The following is a 24,735-nucleotide window of genomic DNA, read 5'->3' as shown; positions in this document are numbered from 1 at the left end:
TCCTGACTGTTGACATGGAGATATTTGGAAAAAGTCTTAGTCTGGTATCAGAGTTGCACTTAAAAGTTAGTTCCCTAAGACACATTCGAACTGTTGACTACTTTTTGCCAAGTACTCAGACAGGTTTTATTTTATTGCTGTTTATATGCGGCTCCATTCCAAAATAGTTCCATATGGCCGAGAAAGTTCATCAAACTGCTATGTGTGTTTCCACTGCCAATTCAACTATTGCTGCAACAACCAAACAGCACTGAGCCATTCACTAATTAACAATTTATTGAACTCTTGACATTTTAGCTTAATATGTTACACAAATCTGTCTGTGTTGTTAGCTTATGGTTCAGTGTATTGGACAAACACATAAACCCATCTAATTGAAGGGTCCTTGGTGCTCTCTGAGCGTGGTTGTTTTCTTGCAGATGTTTCATTATACAAACTAGGTAACTTCTTCAGTGCCACTAGCATTGAGGATGTTACCTAGTTTGGGTAATGAAACATCTGCAAGAAAACAACTAAGCTCAGGAGCACCAAGGACCCTTCGTTTCAACTGTGAGCTACAAATATTCTCCTTTATTGGTACTGATTTTATTGAGTAAACAGTGATTAAACAAACTACAACACAGTCATAATGGCTTATTCAGGTGACTGACCACTAAGTCTGATTAGTACTGATTAATTGACCCTACTATTTCAGATTGGAGGGGAGGTCATATAATTGCTAGTATTCAGGATTCAAATGGAAGTATTTGACAATGTTTTCTTCATGCTGTCTAGTTTTTCCTATGGAAGATTTATTTTTGAATTGAAGAGCATTCAACTATATGAGTCTCTACTTGCCGAAATAGTACAGACAGACTTCATTCACCAATCTCAGTGAAGACAAGTCTATACCAACTGCTAATCTGATTAGCAATTGAGGAAGACATGGCATAAAGACATTTGAAAAACCACTGTTTTTAAAGGCATTGTCTATAATAAATATTCATTCAGAATTTTTCCAATTTTCCATCCTATCAAGGGTAAATAGAGGGAAAAATATGCAACGGACTGTATTGCTCCATGGTGCTCAGTACTATAGAGTTGCTGAAAGGATATACAGTATACAGTAGAATGAGATTATTCTCAAACTTCAGAAGTGTAAAATGAAGCAATTACACATTTAGAACTTGGATGGGGAAGAAACAATAGCAATAACCTGAATGTGGATTCTTTCAAATAACTACATATAGAAGTTAATATTCACTAGTTAACAAAAGTAGCAATTTAAAACTACTACAGTAACAACTGAAAGCCAAGATATTATCTTAAATTTATGAAATATCTCATAGTATCTCAAATTATCTCAGATCTTTATATTTAAATACACACTAAATATTTAAGAGTACAGTATGGCAAACAATAATGATTTAACAAATAGCTTACAGCAGTTAAAGTTCTATATTTAATCACTAAAGAATATTAATATACCCACAATTATAAACATATTTTCTTAGAAGTGGACTTAATTAAAAACAATCTTTACTAAGTTCCTTGCAAAATTATGACTGTAGGGCAATTTACAAATATGTTTGTACACTATCAGTTTTACAAACTGCATTTTGAAAGGCATCCTATAGGAAACTACAGTATTATTTTATTTAGGCTTGTAACAAGCCAATGACATGAGCTTATCTTGACCCGTTCTCTAGTTAGGCAGGATCTAAAAACAACCATATAAACAACCATATTCATATAATTTAACAGTCAAACTTGAATACTGTATATAACTTTGCAGTATTTTTTGCAGTATTTCACTAATAGGAAATTGGGTTCACATCTTTGAGAGACAAGAAAATCTGTAACTTGTGATCAAAATCAATAGGCCGATTTTGAGGCTCCTTGTACTTCTTTGTCATTTTGATGCCTAGGTATGGGATAAGTTCACAATGGTCTATGAACCGTTCCAACTTCATTTTATACTTCTTCCGTATATAGTCAGGGCTGTTAGGGTTATATGCTGCAAGAAATTAAATACCATTAATTAAATACCACTGTATTTCAGAATTCACATTACTGTTATTCTGATATCCAAAGTCACATAGAATGCATGCACATACTATGTTTCAGTGATTCCCAATATCCCACTAGTTATTTATTTAACTGCTTTTTAAACTTGCATCCATGTACTCCTAGAAAAACCAGCCCTTGGCAATTTACAACATTAGCTACTGTAGTGGTAACTTCTAATGCTGAGGTCTTGCTATGAGAAAAGTGCTGGATGGAAAGAAAATGAAATGATGATGACTATAAGGAACAAAAATAGTTCAGCACTTGCTTGTTTTTCAGATATTTTCTCCATACCACTTTACACATTAACAGGCTAAAAATCCATGTTTAAAGGCATGAGACTGCTGGTCTTGTTTTTAATTTTTAGTTGCAGACTATAATAAAAAATACAATTACAAACCATAAAAACAAAAGCAATTGTTATGCATGTTATGCATCCAATCAAATTATACTGGGTTTAATTCTTGGAATGGAAGAAAAAAAATACTGAAAAATCAAGAGGAAATCTTTTAATTTTCTGTTCAGTATTGAAACAGAATACAAATTCAGATAAAGTACCTAAAAGTGTTACTTTTTATCAGTTTCACGTGCAACCATATTTTTTGTTGAAGTCACATGTGAAAAGCACTAGACCACCTTTTGCATTAATTTTTTTACCTTAATGATCTGCTTCCTAGCATTCATACTACGGAGTCAGTATTGGCTAAATGTTCCTTTGCTTCCATTACTCCTGTATGAATATGATGCTTTCATTATGCATCACTCTATCTAGAAGTCAGCATTTATAATGAGGTAACTAATGTAACCATTTGTTTCCATATACAAGTTCACTAATTCTTTCCTGCTCCCCTCCCTTCATATATATAGTAAAATATACTAAAATTAAAAATAACTTCTGGAAAAGGAACATTACATGAAAAGAATGTTCTTTTTTTACCTATCAGCAAAATTATTAATAGTTTTTGCTCTTAGTTAACTCTGATGTCAGTGCTCAATCTGAATGTTTTTTACAATTAATTATATAGAAATACCCAATTGTGGTTTTTTTTAAACTAGTGCTCTTTTCCTTTCTTTTACCTTTTAAATGATAGGCTATGAATAGCAATGCAGTCCTTTTCACAGTCAGGAATGGAAATTTTGGCTTTAAGCAGCCAACTGCATTCATTGCTTTTATTAATGCTGTAGCCACACCCTTTGAGATAAAATATTATTAATGTTAATTGTTAGTATCATGATGTCATTTCATAGATATGCTTATAATGTACATGGCTTGGTATTGAGCTTCACTGAGGGGTTGAATACAGTTTCTGAAGCACCTTGAAATTTGATTTTTTTAAAAAAAATACTTTTAGATGTATGTCAAAGATACAGCATATGTCTCATTTACTTTGGCCATGTCATGTGGGGGAATTCACTGCAGAAAGCAACTATGTTTGGAAGAGTTAGTGGTAAAAGGAAATCAGGCCATTAAAGAATACAATGGCTGGGCATCATTAAAGCTGACACCAGCCAGAGCATAGAAAAACTCAAAGAAGTAGTCTAAGATCAGAAGATGTGGAGAGACCTTACAGAATCACCAAGAGTTGGATACGACTGAATGGATAACATCATCATCATTATATGTTAAAGAGCTGAATGTGTATTCACTGAGAGTTCAAAAGCTTGGATACAGATTTCATAGGCTTGACTAATTTAAGTCGAAGGTCAAATAGGATTGCCAAGAAGGGATGACCCTAGTTATATGCCAATCTAGGTCCTAGGTGACTTAGGAGATAATTGTGTATAATTAACTTATTTGCCATTATAAATATGCAGATTTGATTTGATCACAGAGTCTTAGCTTCCGAGACATACGTGGCACATTTCTGTGCATCACAAATAAAATCTAGTCTCAAAATCAAAATTATAAAAAAGAAAGATGTATCAATAAACAGGAAGCGTGTTAATGAAAATGATCCATTTTGTTTTCTAGATTTTTGAAATGTGTATAAGTATAGCTAACACAAATTAAAATCCAAATAATTTTTTAAAATTGACTATAAATAACAAGAAGAAAGAAACCTGCTCAAGGTATCCAGTCAGAGGAAGAGCTGTCAACAGTATAGGTTCCTTTAAGGGGGGAAGCTTATGTGGAAGTGTCAGTTTCCAATATTTTTCTGGTTTTCTAAGAATACAGAAATGAGAGGTCATCAGAATGTAAACCTAGCTCAATATATAGATATGAAGATACTTAATGCATTCCATACCTCATAAACCTCTGAAGTTTTTCTTCATTTTCAAAAATATATAGCTTTTTGCGATAAAGTACAGCATATTCAATGTTCCCAGGTACCAGAGCTTCATACCTCAAAAGAAGAGCAATACACACACACATATATATATTAATTTGCATCCTGCCTTTCTGTTTCAAATTGTGTCAGGGAAATTATTCTTAAAATATAAAGCCCTTAAAATTATTTTAGGGCTTTAAAGATAATGATTAGCCTTTGAATTGAGTATAGAAATGCACTGGAAACCAGTGAGCTAAGATAAAAGAAAGGTCACGTTTCAAGTAATTGGTTCTGATCAAAACTACAGCCAGCAAATGTTTTTAAAAGGGTTTAATCTTTTCAACCAGCACTGTTTTTCAAAACCCTTTCAAAAGTTGTCCCAATTAAGTGTACTGCAATTATTCAACATTTCTGTACATGACTTTGCTGTCCTATATCTGTCAGCTCTGAAATCAGTCCTGGGCTATATGTAACTTCATCTTTTTTGGGAACAAAGAACCAGCACGAACAGAATAAAAGCATTTTTCAAGGCAGCAACCATATGGGAATCCAGAAGCATGTTAAGATCTCACATCCTTAACCCTAAAATTATCCAGGAAAAATTATATTGAGTGTATTACCATACTGTACATTACAGATATCATACAATGTAATGTACAGTATGGTATATATTCTAGATACCAGTCATTAGTTTGATCATATTTGGGATATGTGTTTGGCCAAAATGTTTATAATATTTAGTGAAACATAAAAACAAAGCTGTGAATGGAAGATACTTTTAAGTATACAGAAACAGTTTAGAACGCAACAGTTTAAAATACACCTCAAAGCGAACATGGAATTTTGGATCTTCTATGAAGTAAGCAGATACACCTGCATAATATATTTTGTGAGACATACTAATACTTAACATTTCTTTAAAAACAAATCCTTCAGTGCAAGATTAAGAAAATGGCTCATATAAATTGCAAAAAAAAAAAAAGGCTTCAGTTGCCTCATAAAGTGCTTTTATCGTTTAACTTTTTAAGATATTTTAAGTTTTATAGTCTGTCCTAGGCTTGCCTTGGATGTTTTAGTTCTGGTTATTTTTGCTTCAGTTGATTCTCTTCATTCTTGTAAAATACTGACAGTCCGGTTAATGGCTTTGGGTATAAATTTGATAAAAAAAAATATTTTAAAGCATTGCTTTGTGACATTACATTTAATGGAAATGAACATGTGAGTATTTACCTTTGCTTTCCATCAAGATAAGTGACTGGGCAGAAGCCTTGCAGTTCAGCTTGCATGGGAAATAAAGCTTTCACATCTGCTACGGTCAGCCTTTTGGGTAAATTACTTAGTAAAGGAAGAGGATAAGGTGCTAATGGGGGAACATATAATTCTGGAGTTTTCAGGAATTTCTGCATTGAAAGAAATAATAGTTCACAAAAAGAAACATACTTTAAGATAAGAACATAATATCTATGAAAAAACAGATGTTTTTTTTCTTTTTAACTGCTGTCTATTTAGTTCTACCGGATATTTATCACCAGTCCTTTGATAAGTGCTCTATAGAACAACAATATAATGCAGTAATAATTTAAGAGGATACGATCAAATTATTAAGAGGGAGGGAAGGATTCAAGGATTACTAAAATATACAATGATAGTATAATCGTTCTGAAAGTAAGCTTTGAGGACAGGGAGATGGCATTGATTGGACGGCTGCAGGTAGTCCTTGACTTACGACCGCAATTGGGCTCAAAAATTCTGTTGCTAAGTGAGACAGTTGTTAAGTGAGTTTTGCCCCATTTTATGACAGTAGTTAAGTGAATTGCTGCAATTATTAAGTTAGTAACACAGTAGTTAAGTGAATCTGGTTTCCTCATGGACTTTGCTTGTGAAAAGGTCTCAAAGGGTGATCACTTGACTGACTCCAGGATACTGCAACCTCAGAGTCCTAGTGGACAATCACCTAAATATGAGCCAGCAGTGTGCTGCAGCTGCCAAAAAGGCCAACACAGTGCTAGGCTGCATTAACAGAGGGATAGAATCAAGATCACGTGAAGTGTTAATACCACTTTACAATGCCTTGGTAAGGCCACACTTGGAATACTGCATCCAGGTTTGGTCACCGCAATGTAAAAAAGATGTTGAGACTCTAGAAAGAGTACAGAGAAGAGCAACAAAGATGATTAGGGGACTGGAGGCTAAAGCATATAAGGAATGGCTGCTGGAATTGGGTATGTCTAGTTTAATGAAGAGAAGGATGAGGGGGGACGTAATAGCAGTGTTCCAATATCTCAGGGGCTGCCACAAAGAAGAGGGTATCAAGCTATTTTCCAAGGCACCTGAAGGCAGGACAAGAAGCAACGGGTGGAAACTAAGCAAAGAGAGAAGCAACCTAGAACTAAGGAGAAACTTCCTGACAGTTAGAACAATTAACCAGTGGAACAACCTGCCTCCAGAAGCGGTGAATGCTCCAACACTGGAAGTTTTTAAGAAGAGACTGGACAGCCATTTGTCTGAAATGGTTTCCTGCCTGAGCAGGGGATTGGATTAGATGACCTCAAGGTCCCTTCCAACTTTACTACTACTACTACTACTACTACTACTACTACTACTACTACTACTACTACTACTACTACTACTACTACTATTATTATTATTATTATTATTATTATTATTATTATTATTATTATTATAATAAATATGAGTCAGTTGCCAAGGATCTTAATTTTGATCACATGACCGTGGGGAGGCTGCCAAGGTCATAAGTGTGAAAAACAGTCAAAAGTCACTTTTTTCAGTGCCATTGTAGTTTTGGTCACTAAGCAGAAGGTTGTAAGTCAAGGACTACCTGTATTTGATGAAAAGGGAAGTACTTCATTATCACTGTCCCGGAAATTATTTCATTTACTGCTTTTATTTAGTCTAAAAAAATGAAAATGCATCTTGAAGTGCAACTGCTACTACATTTCAATTAATGGCATTGTATTCTTAAAGCTCAGGAAAACAAAAAAAAAGGAACATCACCGTACACTTCAGTGAATGAGCATTATGTATATAGCCACTGTGTATATTACTCCTAAGCATTCAAACAATATTTCAATATATTAATTGTAATACCTCAGGAAGAATTGAATGCTGGGATTAAGAGACCGTAATTTGCCTAAAATAACCCAAAACACTGGGTGGGTGCAGGGATCTCATGGGGCTTCCCCACTATTTTATTGTCTGTGCCATGCATGGTGAGAAAAACACCAGTTTTGATATAAGCCACAGCAGCAAACTCTGCTATTGTGGCTTATACAACAAGAGTCTGTTTTTGTTTCCAAACCCTTCCCTAAATAGTCAAGAAATTGGGAAGAATAATCTTTAGAAGATTCTCGACATCTCTGAAGAGTCCAATGGTTGATCTTAATGCCACCTCTTTCTCTACAAGGGTCTCTGCCATACCATAATGCAAGCAAATTTCAATTTGTATATGTCTGTCAAGCACTATAGTAGCAATAGCACTTAGACTTATATACCACTTTACAGTGCTTTACAACCCTCTCTAAGTGCTTAGCAGAATCAGCCTATTTTCCCCCAAAATCTGAGTCCTCATTTTACTGACCTTGGAAGGATGGAAGGCTGAGAATCGAACTGCTGGCAGTTGCAGTCAGCAGAATTAGCCTGCAATACTGCATTCTAACCACTACGCCACCATGACACAATCTCTCACAATTCCTTGTCCCAGCATCTGTTTTCTTGATTAATAATATAATACTTACGTCTAACTCCTTCTGTCCAGCCATCTTGTAGTAATGCCCTCGAAATTCTGCAGCAAACTTCAGAGAAGGAGAATCGGAACAATCAATAAGTTCTTCTCTTTCTGCTAGGCTCACTGGACAATATTGCCCAAAATCTCCCAGCCGAGAGAGCAATTCATTTGGCGTGATACACATATCAGCAATACTGGCAGCTTTTCCTATTAACCATAGAATACAGTACAATCTTATTTTATTTATTAAATTTATAAGATACCCATCTCACCATCAAGTGACTTTTACAGCATCATAAATAATAATTTTGACCATTAAAAAGTTAGAGATAGTAAATCATTAAACATTACAATTAAAACATCAACATTAATACAACAAATTAAATAAAATGTCCAATGCCTAAACAGGGTGGAGATGGAATGTAATCTACAGGCCACCTCCAGTAGGGACGCCCCCTAGAAGGGCCCCAAACCAGTTGACAAGAGGCAGGTTTTCAGGCTCTTTCAGAAGACAAGAGGGTGGAGGCGGATCTCCTCTCAAGGGGCACATTGCTCCGTAGGGCAGGAGCCATGGCAGAAAAGGTGGTTCTTCTGGACCCCACAGTCAGATTTCCTTGACTGATGGGGTAAATAAATAGGTCGATCTCATAGGGGTGAGATGGTTCTTCAGGTAACCTGGAGCTGCGCCATAAAGGCTTTAATGTTGAATTGCATCCAGAAGCAGATGGGGCCCCAAAACTGTTTGCACTCCTGCATTTTGTACCAGCTGTAGTTTCCAAACGCTCAAGGGTAGCCTCATGTAGACTGCATTGCAATAGTCCAAGGACAAGATGGCTAGGGCATGAGTGACTTGAGTGCAAGGCCTCAAGATCCAGGAAAGTTTAGTTGGCCAACATTTGCTTTTAACAAAGATTCCCCACTAACTTATTGGGCTGTGACCCTGTGACATTGCTTCCACCTAATCCTCTGGACATGAATGAAACAAACTTAAGTTGTCCTTACGGTACTGGTGACAAAGTACTTTCCCACTCCCATACCACCCAAGGGCAATCTCAGGACATGCAAAATCTGTTAGGCTTACAAATCCATTATGTTGCAAAGAAGTTGGTAACTTGCAGTGACTAGGAACAGAGAAGAAAGAGGTGGAATAGGGATTGGCAATGGGTACAGCGAGTCTCATGCTGTTTAATTTTGGGTCAATTTAAGAATGGGTGGAGACTACTTCAACTGTGCAGTGGGCAAAGAACTCCTAGTATGTTTTTAAAATATTCCATATCATTTTTTAAAGAAATGTTTAAATATGCGTTATGTATGTGTACACTTTGAGAGCAAGCAACTAAATTTCATTTTTAATGTATGCCATTGTGCCCACAATAAAAAATGACAATAAAGGTTATCTATCTATCTATCTATCTATCTATCTATCTATCTATCTATCTATCTATCTATCTATCTATCTATCTATCTTCAAATTAACATAGCATTAATAACTATTAGTAATTAATCAGATATAATTCAAATAGTAAGAAGCTTGAAGCTTTTAATTACATTTTCCTGCCTACAGGGTAGAAAATAAAGACGCGTTTAATGTTAATAGTGTGAAATAAAAATATATAACTTCCTATTGCTACATGAATTGCATACATATAGAGCTGGAGGAAGAATATCTAAATATCTATATGTTAGATAGATGATAGATAGATAGATAGATAGATAGATAGATAGATAGATAGATAGATAGATAGATAGATAGATAGAGAGAGAGAGAGAGAGAGAGAGAGAGAGAGAGACAGACAGACAGACAGACAGACAGACAGACAGACAGACAGAGACAGACAGACAGACAGATTTTTATACTATAAATGCATCACCTATAAATCCATCTAATATTCATAATTGGTTTTGTACTTCTAAAACCAATTATGAATACTAGATGGATTTGAATTTTTTTGGACAAATAGCATCCGGACAGATCATGAGTTTCCTCAAAATAATTCTCTTTTTAAATTTCAGATGTTTTGATTTTTATTTTAAGATGAATTCAATTTCAAGTATAACACTGTAGATTTAAATATTAATTTGCTTGACAAAGAATTATTCATTTAAAACAAGACTTTCAGCTTACCTTGCCGTATTCTTTCCAGGTATAACTGGATTTGTTTAGTAACTGCTTGAGTTTCCTGTAGGATTTTGTTCCAGATCCACCATTTGCTGTGAGAGCCATCAAGTACATACCAGTTCTGGTGCTGTTCCTCATAGAATGGCCTGATTTCCTCAGTTTGGGCCTGATAACAGGAGTTCTTGAGGGTAATGATATGAGAGCTGTCATGCAGTGGGTAGGGAAGTCTGAGAAAACAATTTGAAGACATATTAATGCAACACTTCAATGTTTTGGCTCCTAAAAATTGTTCTATTCTAGGTTATATTGATAAGGATTGTTGACTGGCAGTAACATGACATGATTTCCTCTTTTACTTAGTGTTCTCATCACTATGCTTCCTCCCTGCAACTCCTTCTCCCATTTTTTCTAGAAAGCTCTCCAGAGGTCCAGAATTATTTGGGGGGTTTAACAACAGAATCTCTTCCATCATGGCAGACATGATGCAAGGACTGTACGTAGCTCCCAAGCCTCATAACTCCTTGAGGTTCTGCTGCCAGAATTCGGTAACCAATTTCAATGGCTCAATTTCTAACTGATTTTTGAAGGCAAAAAACATACAATAATAGCATGCTTTGTTATTTTTTAAGAAATGCTTTTTGTTAAAAAAAAATGTAATTACCATGTCCCCCTCGCCCCCCAGGGAAAAAAATAAACCTTGGATAAAAAATCCCATAAATCCCATATCATAACCCTTCTGGTTATGTCACTGTTTCACATCTCAGCTAATAGTTTTAGTGTGATTACCCAGCGTGTTATTAGTAATTGAATTAGTTTTAAATACCATTCATTTATTATATAAAAAAATCTTTACCCTATGACCTGTTTATAATCCTCTTTCATGGAACATAAATACTTTTAAATCAGGGTATTAAAGATTTCTAGCTATAAAAGTTTATACCACAATAAATTTGTCCTGAAAAAACTTTTTGTTGTTTTGGTTGTTATATTGGTATATATTCTTAGCCAGTATTATTGTACAAACAAATACTAAAGTTCTGCATGTATCCTGTAATATATCATGAGGCACAAAGACAGACAACTGAAATAACATTTAAGGAGCACATTTAATTAGTTATTGACCATTCTATGTTCTGTACACAATAATGGAACTGAAAATGACAACTTTGATATGGCTTCTTTAGTGTTATTTTATTATTTTTACAAAAACCCTGTAATGTGAAGTCTAAAAAAGTTTTACTTTTACTAATAGAATCAGTTTGTGCAGGTTATTCCTTCCCATGTTCCTGGCATTGCTACCTGTTAGGATTTTGTTTATCCAGAAGCGCTCTTCTTAAAACCTCCTTTATATCAATGTCTAACTCAAAGATTTTTATTGGAATGATTTTCATTTCTTCCAAGAGGTCTACCTGTTTTCTTGTAACTGGGTATCCATCAATAACAACTCTATCGGAGAGAAAATGAATAGAATTCAGATCTGAGTTCAGATTTATTTTGCAACAGTAACAGTTCCTATAATTCCTGAATACTGCTAACACAGTAGAGAACACAAACCAGAAGGAAACAACAAAAATATATATTTACACACACACACACACGCACAGAGAGAGAGAGAGAGGGAGGGAGGGAGGGAGGGAGGGAGGGAGAGAGAGACTTAAAAGAATTCTGAAACCTATAATCAGACTATATATATATGTATGTATGTATGTATGTGTGTGTGTGTATGACATAGCATTTTAAAACTGGCAAATACTGAAAAGTTATCTGTTGTCCTGCATACATTTTAGAATCCATGAACAAATAAATCCACTTAATCAGATAAAACAAGAAAGTAAAAAAGTATTATGGTTATAGCAATGCTTTAAGAAGCTACAGTATATCACTCTTTTTTTTGTTTTGGTTTATTTTTTAAATACAGAGATGTGACTTCCCAGTAGTTAAATGCTATGGGAATTATCAGAATTAATAGTCACATAATAGTCTGTGGCATAGACTGGAAATAGCTTCTTACTGGTTTGCTAAACCCTACAGAAATAATGCAATACCTGAAACAGAAATTGCTTACCCTGAAGTGTTACACACAGTCTCCATCAAGGCAATATCTAAGGCCCTTAGGGCAAGCTCATCAGGTGCAGTCAGTCCTTTGTGAAGATGCCACTTTAGCACAAGGGCCAATTCCGTTTCTGGCTGATAGTTTAATATTGAACGGATGGCATCTCCCATGGAAAGGCGCATTAATCCATATGTTTCTGCAAATTTTTTGGCAACTGCAAAACATGTTGCCGATTATTAATACCCTTTTCACTGTATCAGTGAAATATACAGTACTGATTGTTTCTAAAGAATAAATAGTTAAGATCAATAGAGACAGTTAAAATAAAAACTAGTATGGTGACTAACATTGATGGGAAGAAATATATAGTCCAATATATTTTTAAAGTTTAATTACCATCACTTGACTAAATAAGAATAGCAGTTATTAATAGAAAAACAGCTTTGCCCTTGGTTCCCTGGGAGACCAATTATCAGAAAACATTATCATCGTGTGCATCTCTCCCTTGGTCATATTACAGTTATTTTGCATTATGTCTTACAACAGTATATATAGTAGAAAAGATACAAGCTTTAAAACATACTATGCCTTAATTACTTAAATGAAGTATACCTCAGATGAAAAAATATTTTTTTAATTTAAATTGTAATGTATTTATTAATTTAGTTTAATTTACATTTAACTTAAATTTTATTTTATTTTTAATTTAAAAAGTACAACCCCCCCCCATAGCTTATATAATGGGGTTGTGTAACTTTCCAGGGTTGCAGGTTGAAACTGCAGCTAAATAAAAGGCTGCAGTTGACAATATTAATAGGATATTGATATTACTGGAAGAGACAGGCCTGATCCTGGTTTTTTTTAAGAGTGGGCAGGGGAAAAAATCTTTCTCATTTCCACCCTTAAAACAGGGGAAAAAATCTTTCTCATTTCCATCCTCCAACCTTCAAAAAATGGCTTGCAGTTCTGCCACCAAAATTTGATGATACAATGGCTGAATTTTAGTTGCATGATTCTGAACTATGAGGAGGTGGATTGTATTTTGTTTTGCTTCCCCACAATAAAAAAACAAGCAAACACAAATCCCAATATTCCTCACAGGGAGGTAGAAACCGACCTGTTGTCTTTCCAGATTTTGGAGGTCCAACAATTGCAATTTTAACTGGTACAGTTGGCTTAGGTTTAGGCTGGCGGAGATATTTGAGGGGATTTTTCATAAATTTTTCTCTATTTTCTTTACTCGTAAAAAAATAAATACAGTTTCGATGAATAACTGGAAAACTTGGCGTGTCATCATTTCGAAAGGGCTTGATTGCATCTCCTTCACTTAGCTGCAATAAATACGGAATTATTAATATCCAAAATTGTATAAATTATAGAGTATTGTATTTCTTAAGAGTTCTTCTATCACTTGCAAGACATAACATGAGTGTCTTCTCTGCCAGTCAGTGTTTTATTAGGGATTCTGTGGTGGCAAGTGGAACACAGAACCGGCTTCCTAGATATCTTACTATAGAAAAGAAAGTAACTAAAGGTCAGTAGCAGGAGGCACTTTATCTGTTAATAAGTAGCTGGAAAAGCAAGGAAAAAGGGATGATGCATTTCTATATATCCAAAATGGATTTGAAGCCCCATTTGTTGACTTATTCTTATAATAAACTTTTGCCTTAGTAATTAACATTTTATGAATGAAACCCATGATGATAAATAGTAAAAAGTATATTGAATTGAGCTTAAGAAATAATTTTAGAAAACAAGCAGACTGGCAGTTTGGTTACCTTGATAGGATCCCATTGGCCAAAATTGCTTGGATGTTTATAAGAGAGAACAATCATTTTCCGTGCAAGTGAAAAACTTAGTGGATAACATTTCTCAAATATGCTCTCACGATTTTCTACAAGGTCTTTTATCTTTTTAAATAATTGGTAGCGCACAATGCGAGGCTTTCGTTTGCAAGTGAGAGTTATTAGGGGTATGATTAATTTTTCTAATTCTTCCTGGGAACAAAAATAGGAAAGAAATAAAAAAAATATGGTTAAGAGGTATTTTAAACAAATATCTTTCATAAAGCCTCAACAACTAAATCACCACTGCAGGTGTATCACATGTTAATTAGAGTTATGGAATAGGAAACTACTTATCAAAAGAGTAGCAGATGGTAAAGGTAATAAAAGGATACCACGGCAAAATCTATCAGCATCTGATACATAGAATTAATAAGTTATTGACAACCCACATTCTCAATTGGTTTAATATTGTCATTCATCTTAAGTATGTACAGTTATATTCACTGATTTTCAAAATTCATTAAAATATTTATGCAAGAGCTGGACGTTAAAAAATAGGAACAAATTACACCTTCTGATGGTTTCTATAATAACTACATGATTGAAAATCAATTTACAAGACAAGATTGAAAGAAAGAAGTACATGTATGGTGCACTTGGATATTTGGTTTACACACTATACTAACCCATTGTTTGCTTAACTATGATTTACTGAATTATCCATGCTTGGCTGGGAGTATACCACTAATCATAGTTTATAAAGCACAAACCACAATGGTGGGCTAAACAGTGTGCAAAGACAAAATCATGCAAAGAAAATTATGATTTTAACCTATTTTTAATAGGAATCAAACCGCAATTTAACAACTAGGCAAAAATTTGGTGTTTTGCAAAAAATAAAAAGTGGAAAATCAATGTCAATAGAATCAAATGCCCATATCCAACCATAGGTGTATATTAAGGTATGGAGTGGGTGGTAGGTGATGACATGTGCATCATGCTATCATCATATAATCCAACTTATATACCTGTGTCAGGATGTCATGTTACAAAGATAATGCACACACCATCATTTTGACCAGGGTTCTCTGCTTGGTATTACTAGAACCTTTCAAATGAGTTTGAATATAAAGAGTGATTTCCTTTGTGAAGAAATACAACTTTTGAATTTTTATGATGTTTGAAGGCAGCTTTATATTATCTTCTACTCTCAAACACATAATTAAATTCTTCAAGTAAAGCATCAAGATCACAGAATGCATCCTATATTTTGAATTTTAAATTTTTGAGAAGAAAACAATAAATCGTATTTAGTATGCTGACCCAGATGTTATAGTATTTAGGGTCAGATGCAGAAAGGGGGCTTAGATTGACAAAAACATTGTCCTGACACAAGTCTCACCCCTTTTCTATGCGAATTGCCAGGAATGAAAATGCCAGCTAAAGCAATATTAAAAATTATGTGAATACTTGTACTTGTTTACTTAGATGTTACATTAACAAATAAAGAAATTCCTGGAATTCTGGTACGATAATATTCATTTGGCAGAGAGGTAGAAAAAGTAACAGTGATTCCACCAGGACAGCCATAAGTATGGCTGCGGTTTATTACTACTGCAAGATATATTGCAATTTCAGTAATTGGAACTGCACTAGCTACAATTCTTATGAGATAAAAAATAGGAGTGACTCATCATAGATACAATGTTAGGAGAAGATTCCAAGGGAATGTTACATAGTGGAAACAACAGCTTGCCCACTTCGGAGAAATAGTAGTGGATTGTAGACAGCTCTGCACAGAGCAGAGCTGATGATCATGGTGGAAAGATGAGTGGACTGACTTCCTGAATTCCTCTCTGGATCAAGGAGAGGCGTAAGATTGCTCATAAGTGCTCCTAAGAGAAGCTCCCTGTGAGAAAACCCAAATTTTAATTAATTTCCTTTACTCTGCTGGACAGCCATATTGATATTCCAAAGGAACATATTGCTGACCAATTCTTCTGAGGCATCTAAGTTACTCAAATTGCTAAATGGTTTAGGCAAATGTTAAAACAGAATAGAGATAAATTAGATATGCTCAAAATACCTGCACATTTTGCACATTTGCAGTATCTGCTTCATATCTCTCTGCAATCTCAGTCTTTATGCGCTCAGTAGCTTCACTCTCCTGCTCTTCCTCCTCTTCTTCCTCTTCTTCTTTTGGAAACTCGTCTTCCAGAATAGCTTCAATATCTTCTTCTTCATCTTCATCTTCATCTTCACCTTCAGCTTCAAGCTTCCTCGCCTCATTCTAAAATTAAGCATGTTACTGTGGAATGATTATTGAAGACTTCCCTGAAATAAGTGTTGTCAAATCAACAGCAGCAACCAATAGTTTGCTGAAATGCTGCAATATTGATAGACATGGAACCCAAGAGCAAGTGAAATTTAATTCCCATATGATTGAACTCATTTTGAGTTTATGTACAGATGTTGATGCTACACAATGTGTTTAGGAACAGCATAGGACAGGGATACTCAACGTTTTTATAGACAGAATCTACATTTGCCCTTTGGGGCCCGATGGGCACTATAGTACAATATAGTACAATAAGTAGTGTATGTGATCAGGACAAAAATGTATATTTCTTTTCATTTCCTATTATTGATATTTAATTAAAATTAAATATAGCATTGTTAATATAGTTATCCTTTAGTTCAATATTTAATAATTCCCCTTCTGTATTATTAAATATTATAGTTTAATAATAGTTTTGGGAGTCCATTGGGGCTGCTCCCAAGATTTTCAAGAAACTGAAGTCTCAGGTGAGACTTCTCTGTTATAATATGTGGTGGGTTGAAGTAGAAAGGATAATCCCTAAAAAGCAGAGAAATTGCTTCTAAAAAGTATATAATTTGGGGAGGGGTGGGAATCAAAAGTACTCTGTAGCAATTGGGGAAAAATAGATTACCCGGGGAAGGAAGAAGAGAATTGTCCTTCAATGCAATTTTTTGAAATTTTTGAAATTTGGGACTAGACCAACCCACTGATCATCTGATTTTTCTCCTCTGGACAAAAATAATTTTGGAACGATGTCATACTCATTTTTGCTTGCTTATTATTGCTAAAACGGAGCCAAAGTAAACTCATTCTTTTCCGCATACAGTTTATTTTATTTATTTATTACTTTATCAAATTTGTACAGCTACGCATCTCACAAAAAGTCATTCAGGGCAGCATATAAGAATCCAGTACAACAGCACATATACAAAATGATCAATATTAAAAAAAAAACATGAGCAGTTTAAGTACCCCATTTTCAAGTAATTGATTCTTTATCCAAATATGTAGCATATATTTGATTTACTTTGAGACAGACTATTGAATCTGTGTTTGTAATGTTATTTCCACTAGATGCAAGCTGAGCACAGAAAGTACAGTGACCTAATCTGGATTACGATTTTTGCACAAGGGGAAAAAGAAATATAACTTTTCTCCTCCCAATACTTGAAGAAACACTAAATCCTCCAAATCAGAATCCTGATAAAATCAAACTAAAGCAAGATAATGCAGAATTTTAGTACTGTCTAATTTATCCCCACAAATATCCATGGGTTAGCTCCAGAGTATGTAAACAGAAAGACTCTGGTCTCTTGAAAGAAAATACTGACAGCCACGGGAGTTCTACCTAAAGAAGTGGAGAAAGTGAATTTTATTCATGTTTCCCTTTTTTCTATTGTCTTTCTTTTCCCTTGCCACCTCCTTTACTATTCAGGATGGAACCCTAATTTTCAGGGGGGATTATAGGTAGTTGAAGAAATCAGGGAAAATTCTCTTTCGCCACCCTACCCCAAAATTCTTCTGTAAAAACATTCCATGAGCAAATATTGTGAATTGAAGGGGAAAGTCTATGTGCTGACTTGAAACATTTATCCAGTACAGTTTTATCACTGGATAAATAAATTGAGCTTATTTTATTTTATTTTATTTTTTCATAATCGTGACAGATTGCTTTCCTAAGTAAAATTTGTTCTTAAGGAAGGAACGATTGAGCTTAAAACTTTGTATAGTCTTCGGTGGACAAAAGGGAAAAAATAAAGATGACAATAATCATAAAATACAAATAAGATCTCTTTTCCAAAAGCAGTGGCTATGTACTGTAAAATGCTTCAGATGGACAGATATGGGATGAGTGGATAGTTCATAAACAATCCCCAAAGAGTAATAACTGATTCTTCTTCTTCTTCTTGTGCCATATCCGTTATCGGACATTGGCGATCATGTTGGCGATCCTGTTTTTATCAGCAGCTGCACGAAAAAGTGCTGCTGAATTTTGTCCAAACCAGTCCCTTAGATTTTGAAGCCACGATGTTCTTCTTCTGCCTGGACCTCATTTGCCTTCAATCTTTCCCTGGAGGATTAAATGGAGTATGCTGTATTTTTCTGGGTGTCACATCACATGTCCGAAATATTCTAATTTTCATTTCTTAATTGTTTTGATGATTTTCCTTGGCTTTCCCAGGCGGCTTATCACCTCCTCATTTCTGATCTTGTCAACCCAGCTTATATGTAACAGCTGCCTGCAAATCCACATTTCAAATGCTTCTAGTCTCTTCAGGCCTTCTGTCAGAGACCAACTCTCTACTCCATAGAGCAGGATAGAAAAAATATAGCATCTCACAAGCCTGATTTTCAGTCTTAGGCTTATGTCGTGACTGCAGAAGACCTTTTTCATTTTGAAGAATGCTTTTCGAGCTTTTTCTATCCTTGTCTTTACTTCGACGATCATGTCCCAGCTTTCATGTAAATTGGAACCGAGGTGTGTGATCCTTTCAACTTTTTCTAGTAGTATTCCTTCTGAATTTATTGGTGGTAAATTAACGGGTTGTTTGCTGACGACCATGATCTTGGTTTTTGAGGTGTTAAACTTCAAGCCGTATTTTTCAGATATTTCTGTAACTCTGTTGATGAGGAGCTGAAGGTCTTCATGCTTACTGGCAAGCAGAACTGTATCGTCAGCATATTTTAAGTTGTTGATTCAAACACCGTTTACTTTGATGCCAGCACTGATGTTCTCCAGTGCCTCATTGAAGATTGACTCAGAGTAGATATTGAATAACTGATATTAGCATACAATCTGGCTGTGCTGCCTAGACACAGCCATGAATAGTGTGCTGAACTACTATTAGTGAAATTAAAAAACAAGCCAGCTACCCTTTTTTGAAACTAAGGATGGGAACCCAATGAAAAGGTTTTGGCAGCTTGAAGCTCAGATTTAAGCCACCTCCTTACTTCTACAAATAAGGCAATATATGTGTATGTGATAGATGTTAGAGATGGGGGATAGAATTAAACCTTAGAACTGGAATGGATCCTTCAAAAAGCTCCCCTTTTGCAGGCTGGGTGATATTATAGTATTGAATGTGGAATCAAAATGCAAACTTTTACAAAGCCATCATCAGACTCCTTAGATCCCAGTACCATCATTTATGGTACTGGAATTTATAGTACTGAGACATGCCTCAGAAAAGTGTTAAACTTGTCAACTAACAACACATCAAACATGCATGTGTGTGTTTATATATAAAATGAAATACATTTATGACTGTTTCTTTAAAAGAAGGGGATGAATGAAAGGAATATTAAAATAAAACATGCTTTAATAATGTTCTTCACTTTTTTAATATTTAATAATAGTGATAATAAATCGAGCTTAATTTGACAGTTTTCTTCACTGAAGTGAGATTCATTCAATGAAATCTTAAAATTAGCATAGCATGCATCTTCCTTTTATATTTTGTCTTGGATTATAGTGAGTGCTGAAAATTCCCTTTTGAAGGAAAAGGAATTAGGGCTCTCAGTTTTCACATAAAAACTATGTTCATTCACACATTTTTTTTTCAGTTGTTTCAAAGTAAAATCTGAGAAGAGATCTGCTAGCATTTCCTACCCCAAATCCATAAAATCCTTTTCTTAAATCTTGTGATCAACTTTAAGATATGTGGAAAATACTAGTGGTCAGTAGAAGAGAGTTTAAGAACATTCCTTTTTAAACTACAACAATATTGCATTTGAAGCATATTGATATTAAGATGGTGGTGATGCTAGATGGCATCTTCACTGTATTTAATGAAAAAATGTCAATGGATGGAGGACAGGGATCAAGAGACAGCTGATGTCAACGAGCCCAATGAACACAAAGGCTTCTTAGTGATTATTTTCTCAAAGCAAAACATTTAAGGGCTTTATTCCATTCCAGCCAATTTAGAGAAAAATGTGTATAATTCTAATCTGTGGTCATTTAGCAATTTCTTTTCTGTTCAGTTCCAGCACAGTGTCCAAATACTAGTCATTTTATAAATTCCTATAAAATTAATTCAAAACAATGTTTAAAAAAAGGATTTATGAAATTTAATTTTGCCTTAGGTGTCTTTCTTACCTCTGATTTCCTTCTTGCTTGTTCAGTTAGAAGCTCTGCCCGTCTTCTAATAAGTTGCTCTTCCTGTTAATAAAAGATTCTAATATACATATTTACAATGTTTCTAACCAACCTACCAATATTAAATCTCTTTTTTTTCAATTAACCCCTGATGAAATAAAGCTAACCACAATTTATTAAGACTTCCTCAATTCATAAAAAACACTGAGCCAAAAATAATGTAGTAAATCCAGCATGATATATAAAGATATGATAGGTTAATCTTAAATCATAGATTGGAAAGTGACCTCCAAATCACTTAGCTCAACCAACTCAATCCTCAGTGCTAGATCTGCTAAAATATTTGGACCGTGTAGTATCCAGCCAGAACATCTATCATTTTAATTTTAGATCACTCTGCTCTAAACAGCTAGATTCCTGTAACTCTTGGCTAGTTTTTTTAAAAAAAGTAGTCTCTACCATTAAAAAGGTTATCTGTCCTTGAATTATATAATTAACACTAGTAATACTTACTCTCACTTTTGCTTTTACTTCTTTAATCTGCTGCTTCTTTTCTTGCTTCTTAGTTCGTTTCTCTTTCCATTTTATTATTTGTTTCGTAAAAAGTCTGTCAGAAATGTCTTCTTCCTCAGCTTCAAGACAAACTACAATATCCGGAAAAAGTGAGCGCTCTGCTAAATACTGGACTTCTTCTCCTGTTCTTGGAAAACCATCAAGTATAAACCCAGTAGATCTAAATGGAAACAGTATTTGGAGGGGAAAAAAGTTGTCTATTCCTTGGGAGTTCAGTTTGCTTGTTTTTATTTAATCAAAAATGAGAAAAATACCATACTGTTTTGTAAAGCTAATTGGAGAACACATTTAGGATGTGGGGGCCAGATTTATTTAATTTGATAAATTTGTGTCCCATTTGGAAAAGGGAGAATTCAACTAAAAATTCTATTAGTAATAAAGCCAGAAATTAATATGTTTAGTGCTTTGGAATAGGTTAGAAAGTTTAAGAGACCTGCCAAACAATGGCAACTTATAATGCATGAGAGAACATGCATTATCATAGCCTGGTTTAGAGTCTCAAAACTGATAACAATTTTAGTTGCATCAAATAAAGTTTTGTTTCCAAATCATTTCATAAACTGTGTCCAGTTTGGGGCATTACACTGTACAAAAGATTCTGAGGCTCAGAGAAAGACAAGGATAATAGGGGGTGAAAGGAGTCTGAGGGAAATGGATATGATTAGCTTTGCAAAGAACCACTTAGGGGTAGTATAATAGCTCTCCTCAAATGTCTTAAAGGTTTTTCTCAAAAGAGGAGGTTGTGACTGATTTTTCTTTTTCCCTAGAGTTTTTCTATTGTCAAATATCAGAGGGCTGAGAATTGCCATAGCACTGAATAGAAATGAAAGTGCTTGGGCAAAAATCATATTCAGTATACTGCAACCAATATAAAAGTAATTTATTTTTGTTTTAAGATGATATCTGTAACCTGAACCTAGCACAAGAAATACACCATGGGTTATTTTTAGCAATAAAGCAGAAATGGTGACTTGTTAATTTATGTATTCTTTCTTATTTCATCCATAGCTTGTGCAATCTCTGAGGCAGAATCAAGGCTTAGTGGATTTTTTTTAATGCTTCTTTTAAAATTACTGCATTGGAAGAAGAAAGCAAGGTATAAGCCATGAATTGGCTACACAAGCTCTGATGACCTTGCTGATCTTCAGGACACCTCAGGGTTGTTTAAAAAAAAAGTCAGAGTTAAAACAAATCTGGGTTTTTGCCCTGGTCTTATAGGGCTTATTAACTTTTATTTAATTGTGAAAGTAGCTAGTTGCTTCCTTATAAAAATAAGAATTGTAGGATTAAATATGGAGAAGTACTCCATGTGAAATATTGGACAAATAATATGATTGATTTATCTACTATTTAGAAGTAATTATCATGTGAGACTTATTTTCAGCTGGAATCTATATGCTATATAGAGGAAAAAAGTGAGATTACTTTAAAAAAAACAATAGTTACCGAAATGGTTCCTTCATCCACCAGTCAAGAACAATATTATCAAGCACTTCCATGGGAATTGGGTCATTTTCTAATATATTGGCCTTGATTGCCTCTTCCTCATCTGTTAATTGCATTTCTTTCTGTTAAAATAATAAAAATACATGAAAATATTATCTAATAAGTGGCAATGTAATTAATAATTTTGATTAATAATTTTGCATAACTGAAGGTTTCACTTAACTTTCTTTCATAATTACATAGTTACAGTATGTAGTCATAGAGCTTAATATTTTACATACTATAAAACTGGGTAATTTGAATGGAAAACATTGATTTCATTTCCTGGAAATTGCATTCATGGAGCAAGTGTACATTTAGTCTGTTCTAATGATATATCTATAAAAAAATAGAGAGTCCTCGACTGACGACCACAATTGAGCCCAACATTTCTGTTGCTAAGCAAGACAGTTGTTAAATGAGCTGTGCCCCATTTTACAACTTTTCTTGCCACAGTTGTTAAGTGAATCACTGTAAGTTTGTTAAGTTAGTAGCATGGTTGTTAAATGGATCTGGCTTCTCCATTGACTTTGCTTGTCAGAAGGTCACAAAAGATGATCACATGACCCCAGGACACCGCAACTGTCATAAATATGAGTCAGTTGCCAAGTGTTCTGTCCCAGCCTGCGTGAGTCCTTGTTAAGCTCACAAGGAGAAACCCCTCTTCCAACAAGCAGGCTGGAACCGCAGGAAAAAACCAATCCCCTTTTATTATGTACAGATCTGAGTAAAATGTCCAAAGGCAAAGGCAAAGAAAACACAATTCACTGAAACTTGATTCCTTAACACAAACGATTGCCTTCAGCAACCAGAACTTCCCACATCTTCCCTTTTATTATGCAGCCAAGGCGTGGCTTTCTAATGCCTTCTCCTTTGCCTTTGGAGCCGCTCCATTGCATTCCTCTGTCCGACTTTCTTTGCCTGCTGGCCTTGATGTCATACTGGATGTTTTCCAGCTGTGATTCATCACTGTCCAACTCAGCCTCCCAGCACAGCTGTGTCTCAGCCTGAGCGCGAGTGGAGGGGCCAGGCTCCTCATCAGACTGTATGTCTTGGAGCACCTGAGAGCCTTCCTCTGACTCTGATGTCACTCCAGGCCCCTCCTCCTCCTCCTCCGATTCCCCAGACTCAGCTGCCGGGTCCACTGGCTGACGAGGAATCACAACACTAAGGATCTGAATTTTGATCACGTGACCATGGAGATGCTGCAGTGGTTGTAAGTGTAAATTACATTTTGGGCACTCAGCAACCGGCCTGCATTTATGGCTATTTGTAGCATTCCATCGTCATGTGGCCATGGTTTACAACATTTTTGCCGGAAACCAGAATTTACTTCCAATTTCTGCCAAAAAATGCCCCTTAGTGAACAATGGGTTCACTTAATGACCACTATTTTTGCTTTTAAAATGCCATGTTCACTTAATGATTTCTGTGTTTGCTTAATAACCCAAGCAAAAAAGGTCATAAAATCGGATGCAATTACATGATCACCCAATTAATGATTGTAATTATGGGCTCATGTATAAGTTGAAGACTATCTGTACTGTAGAGTGGACATTATATCTGCATAATTTCTGCACTGTTGTGGATATTCAACCAAAATAGCATGCACTCCATACATTAGGTTTGGTGGACTGTTCGGCTAATGAGACTTAGTTCTTTTAGACTGATGTTATTGCATCATCTCTCCTCCAAACATGTTTAGCCTGCTGTAATATGGAGTCAATTGGTATAAAACGTTGAGTGAATAGATGCTAATTTAACATTTTAAAAATAAGAATCGGAAACGAGTAATGTCTTCCTGTAGCTGAATTGGCACAAGAGAGTGGTTGAAGATCAGCTAAAAAGAAGGAATTACAATTATAGTTTTTCTTTCCATTAATAATACTGGCATCTCCCATCATAGCTTTCTTTGATGGAAACTCATTTTCTAACAAGGAATATATACAGTAGTTCGATTACCTCATGAATTTGCTTACTTTCCTCTTCACTCTCAAATTCAAATTCTGGTGTATTTTCAGGAATAGTGGATTCTCCCAATTCTTGTGTTCCCTCACCTTCTTCTTCCTCTTCCTCTTCTTCAAGACCAATTCTTTTTCCTGTTTTGAGCATGAGCAATTCTTGCAAACGTTCTTCAAATTGAATATGAAAAATATTTAGCTTATCTGCTAACCAGCGGGAACAGCCTGTTTTACCCACTCCATGTGGCCCCAACAGACATATTCTTATAGGAGGAGC

General features: G+C 35.0%; 1 protein-coding gene across 1 annotated transcript in view; it reads right to left on the bottom strand.

The window, feature by feature from the left end:
- Positions 1-1,297: 1,297 nt before the first annotated feature.
- Positions 1,298-24,735, bottom strand: part of AK9 (adenylate kinase 9) — a 42,975-nt gene continuing 19,537 nt past the window's right edge. Inside the window, exons 17-32 of the mRNA XM_015827501.1 lie at positions 24,460-24,735; positions 22,459-22,580; positions 20,953-21,172; positions 20,440-20,502; positions 16,107-16,310; positions 14,012-14,230; positions 13,351-13,564; positions 12,246-12,447; positions 11,480-11,626; positions 10,187-10,407; positions 8,072-8,268; positions 5,547-5,716; positions 4,293-4,391; positions 4,108-4,210; positions 3,124-3,238; positions 1,298-1,996 (exon numbers count right to left, since the gene is read on the bottom strand). Of these exons, the coding sequence (XP_015682987.1) occupies positions 1,794-1,996; positions 3,124-3,238; positions 4,108-4,210; positions 4,293-4,391; positions 5,547-5,716; positions 8,072-8,268; positions 10,187-10,407; positions 11,480-11,626; positions 12,246-12,447; positions 13,351-13,564; positions 14,012-14,230; positions 16,107-16,310; positions 20,440-20,502; positions 20,953-21,172; positions 22,459-22,580; positions 24,460-24,735 (2,775 nt within the window). The 3' untranslated portion in view covers positions 1,298-1,793. The remainder of the gene's footprint in view (positions 1,997-3,123; positions 3,239-4,107; positions 4,211-4,292; positions 4,392-5,546; positions 5,717-8,071; positions 8,269-10,186; positions 10,408-11,479; positions 11,627-12,245; positions 12,448-13,350; positions 13,565-14,011; positions 14,231-16,106; positions 16,311-20,439; positions 20,503-20,952; positions 21,173-22,458; positions 22,581-24,459) is intronic.

Source organism: Protobothrops mucrosquamatus, unplaced genomic scaffold (genome assembly GCF_001527695.2).
Source record: "Protobothrops mucrosquamatus isolate PMUCROS unplaced genomic scaffold, P.Mucros_1.0 scaffold3741, whole genome shotgun sequence".
Taxonomy (NCBI): domain Eukaryota; kingdom Metazoa; phylum Chordata; class Lepidosauria; order Squamata; family Viperidae; genus Protobothrops; species Protobothrops mucrosquamatus.
This window is presented reverse-complemented; position numbering and strand designations above follow the sequence as displayed.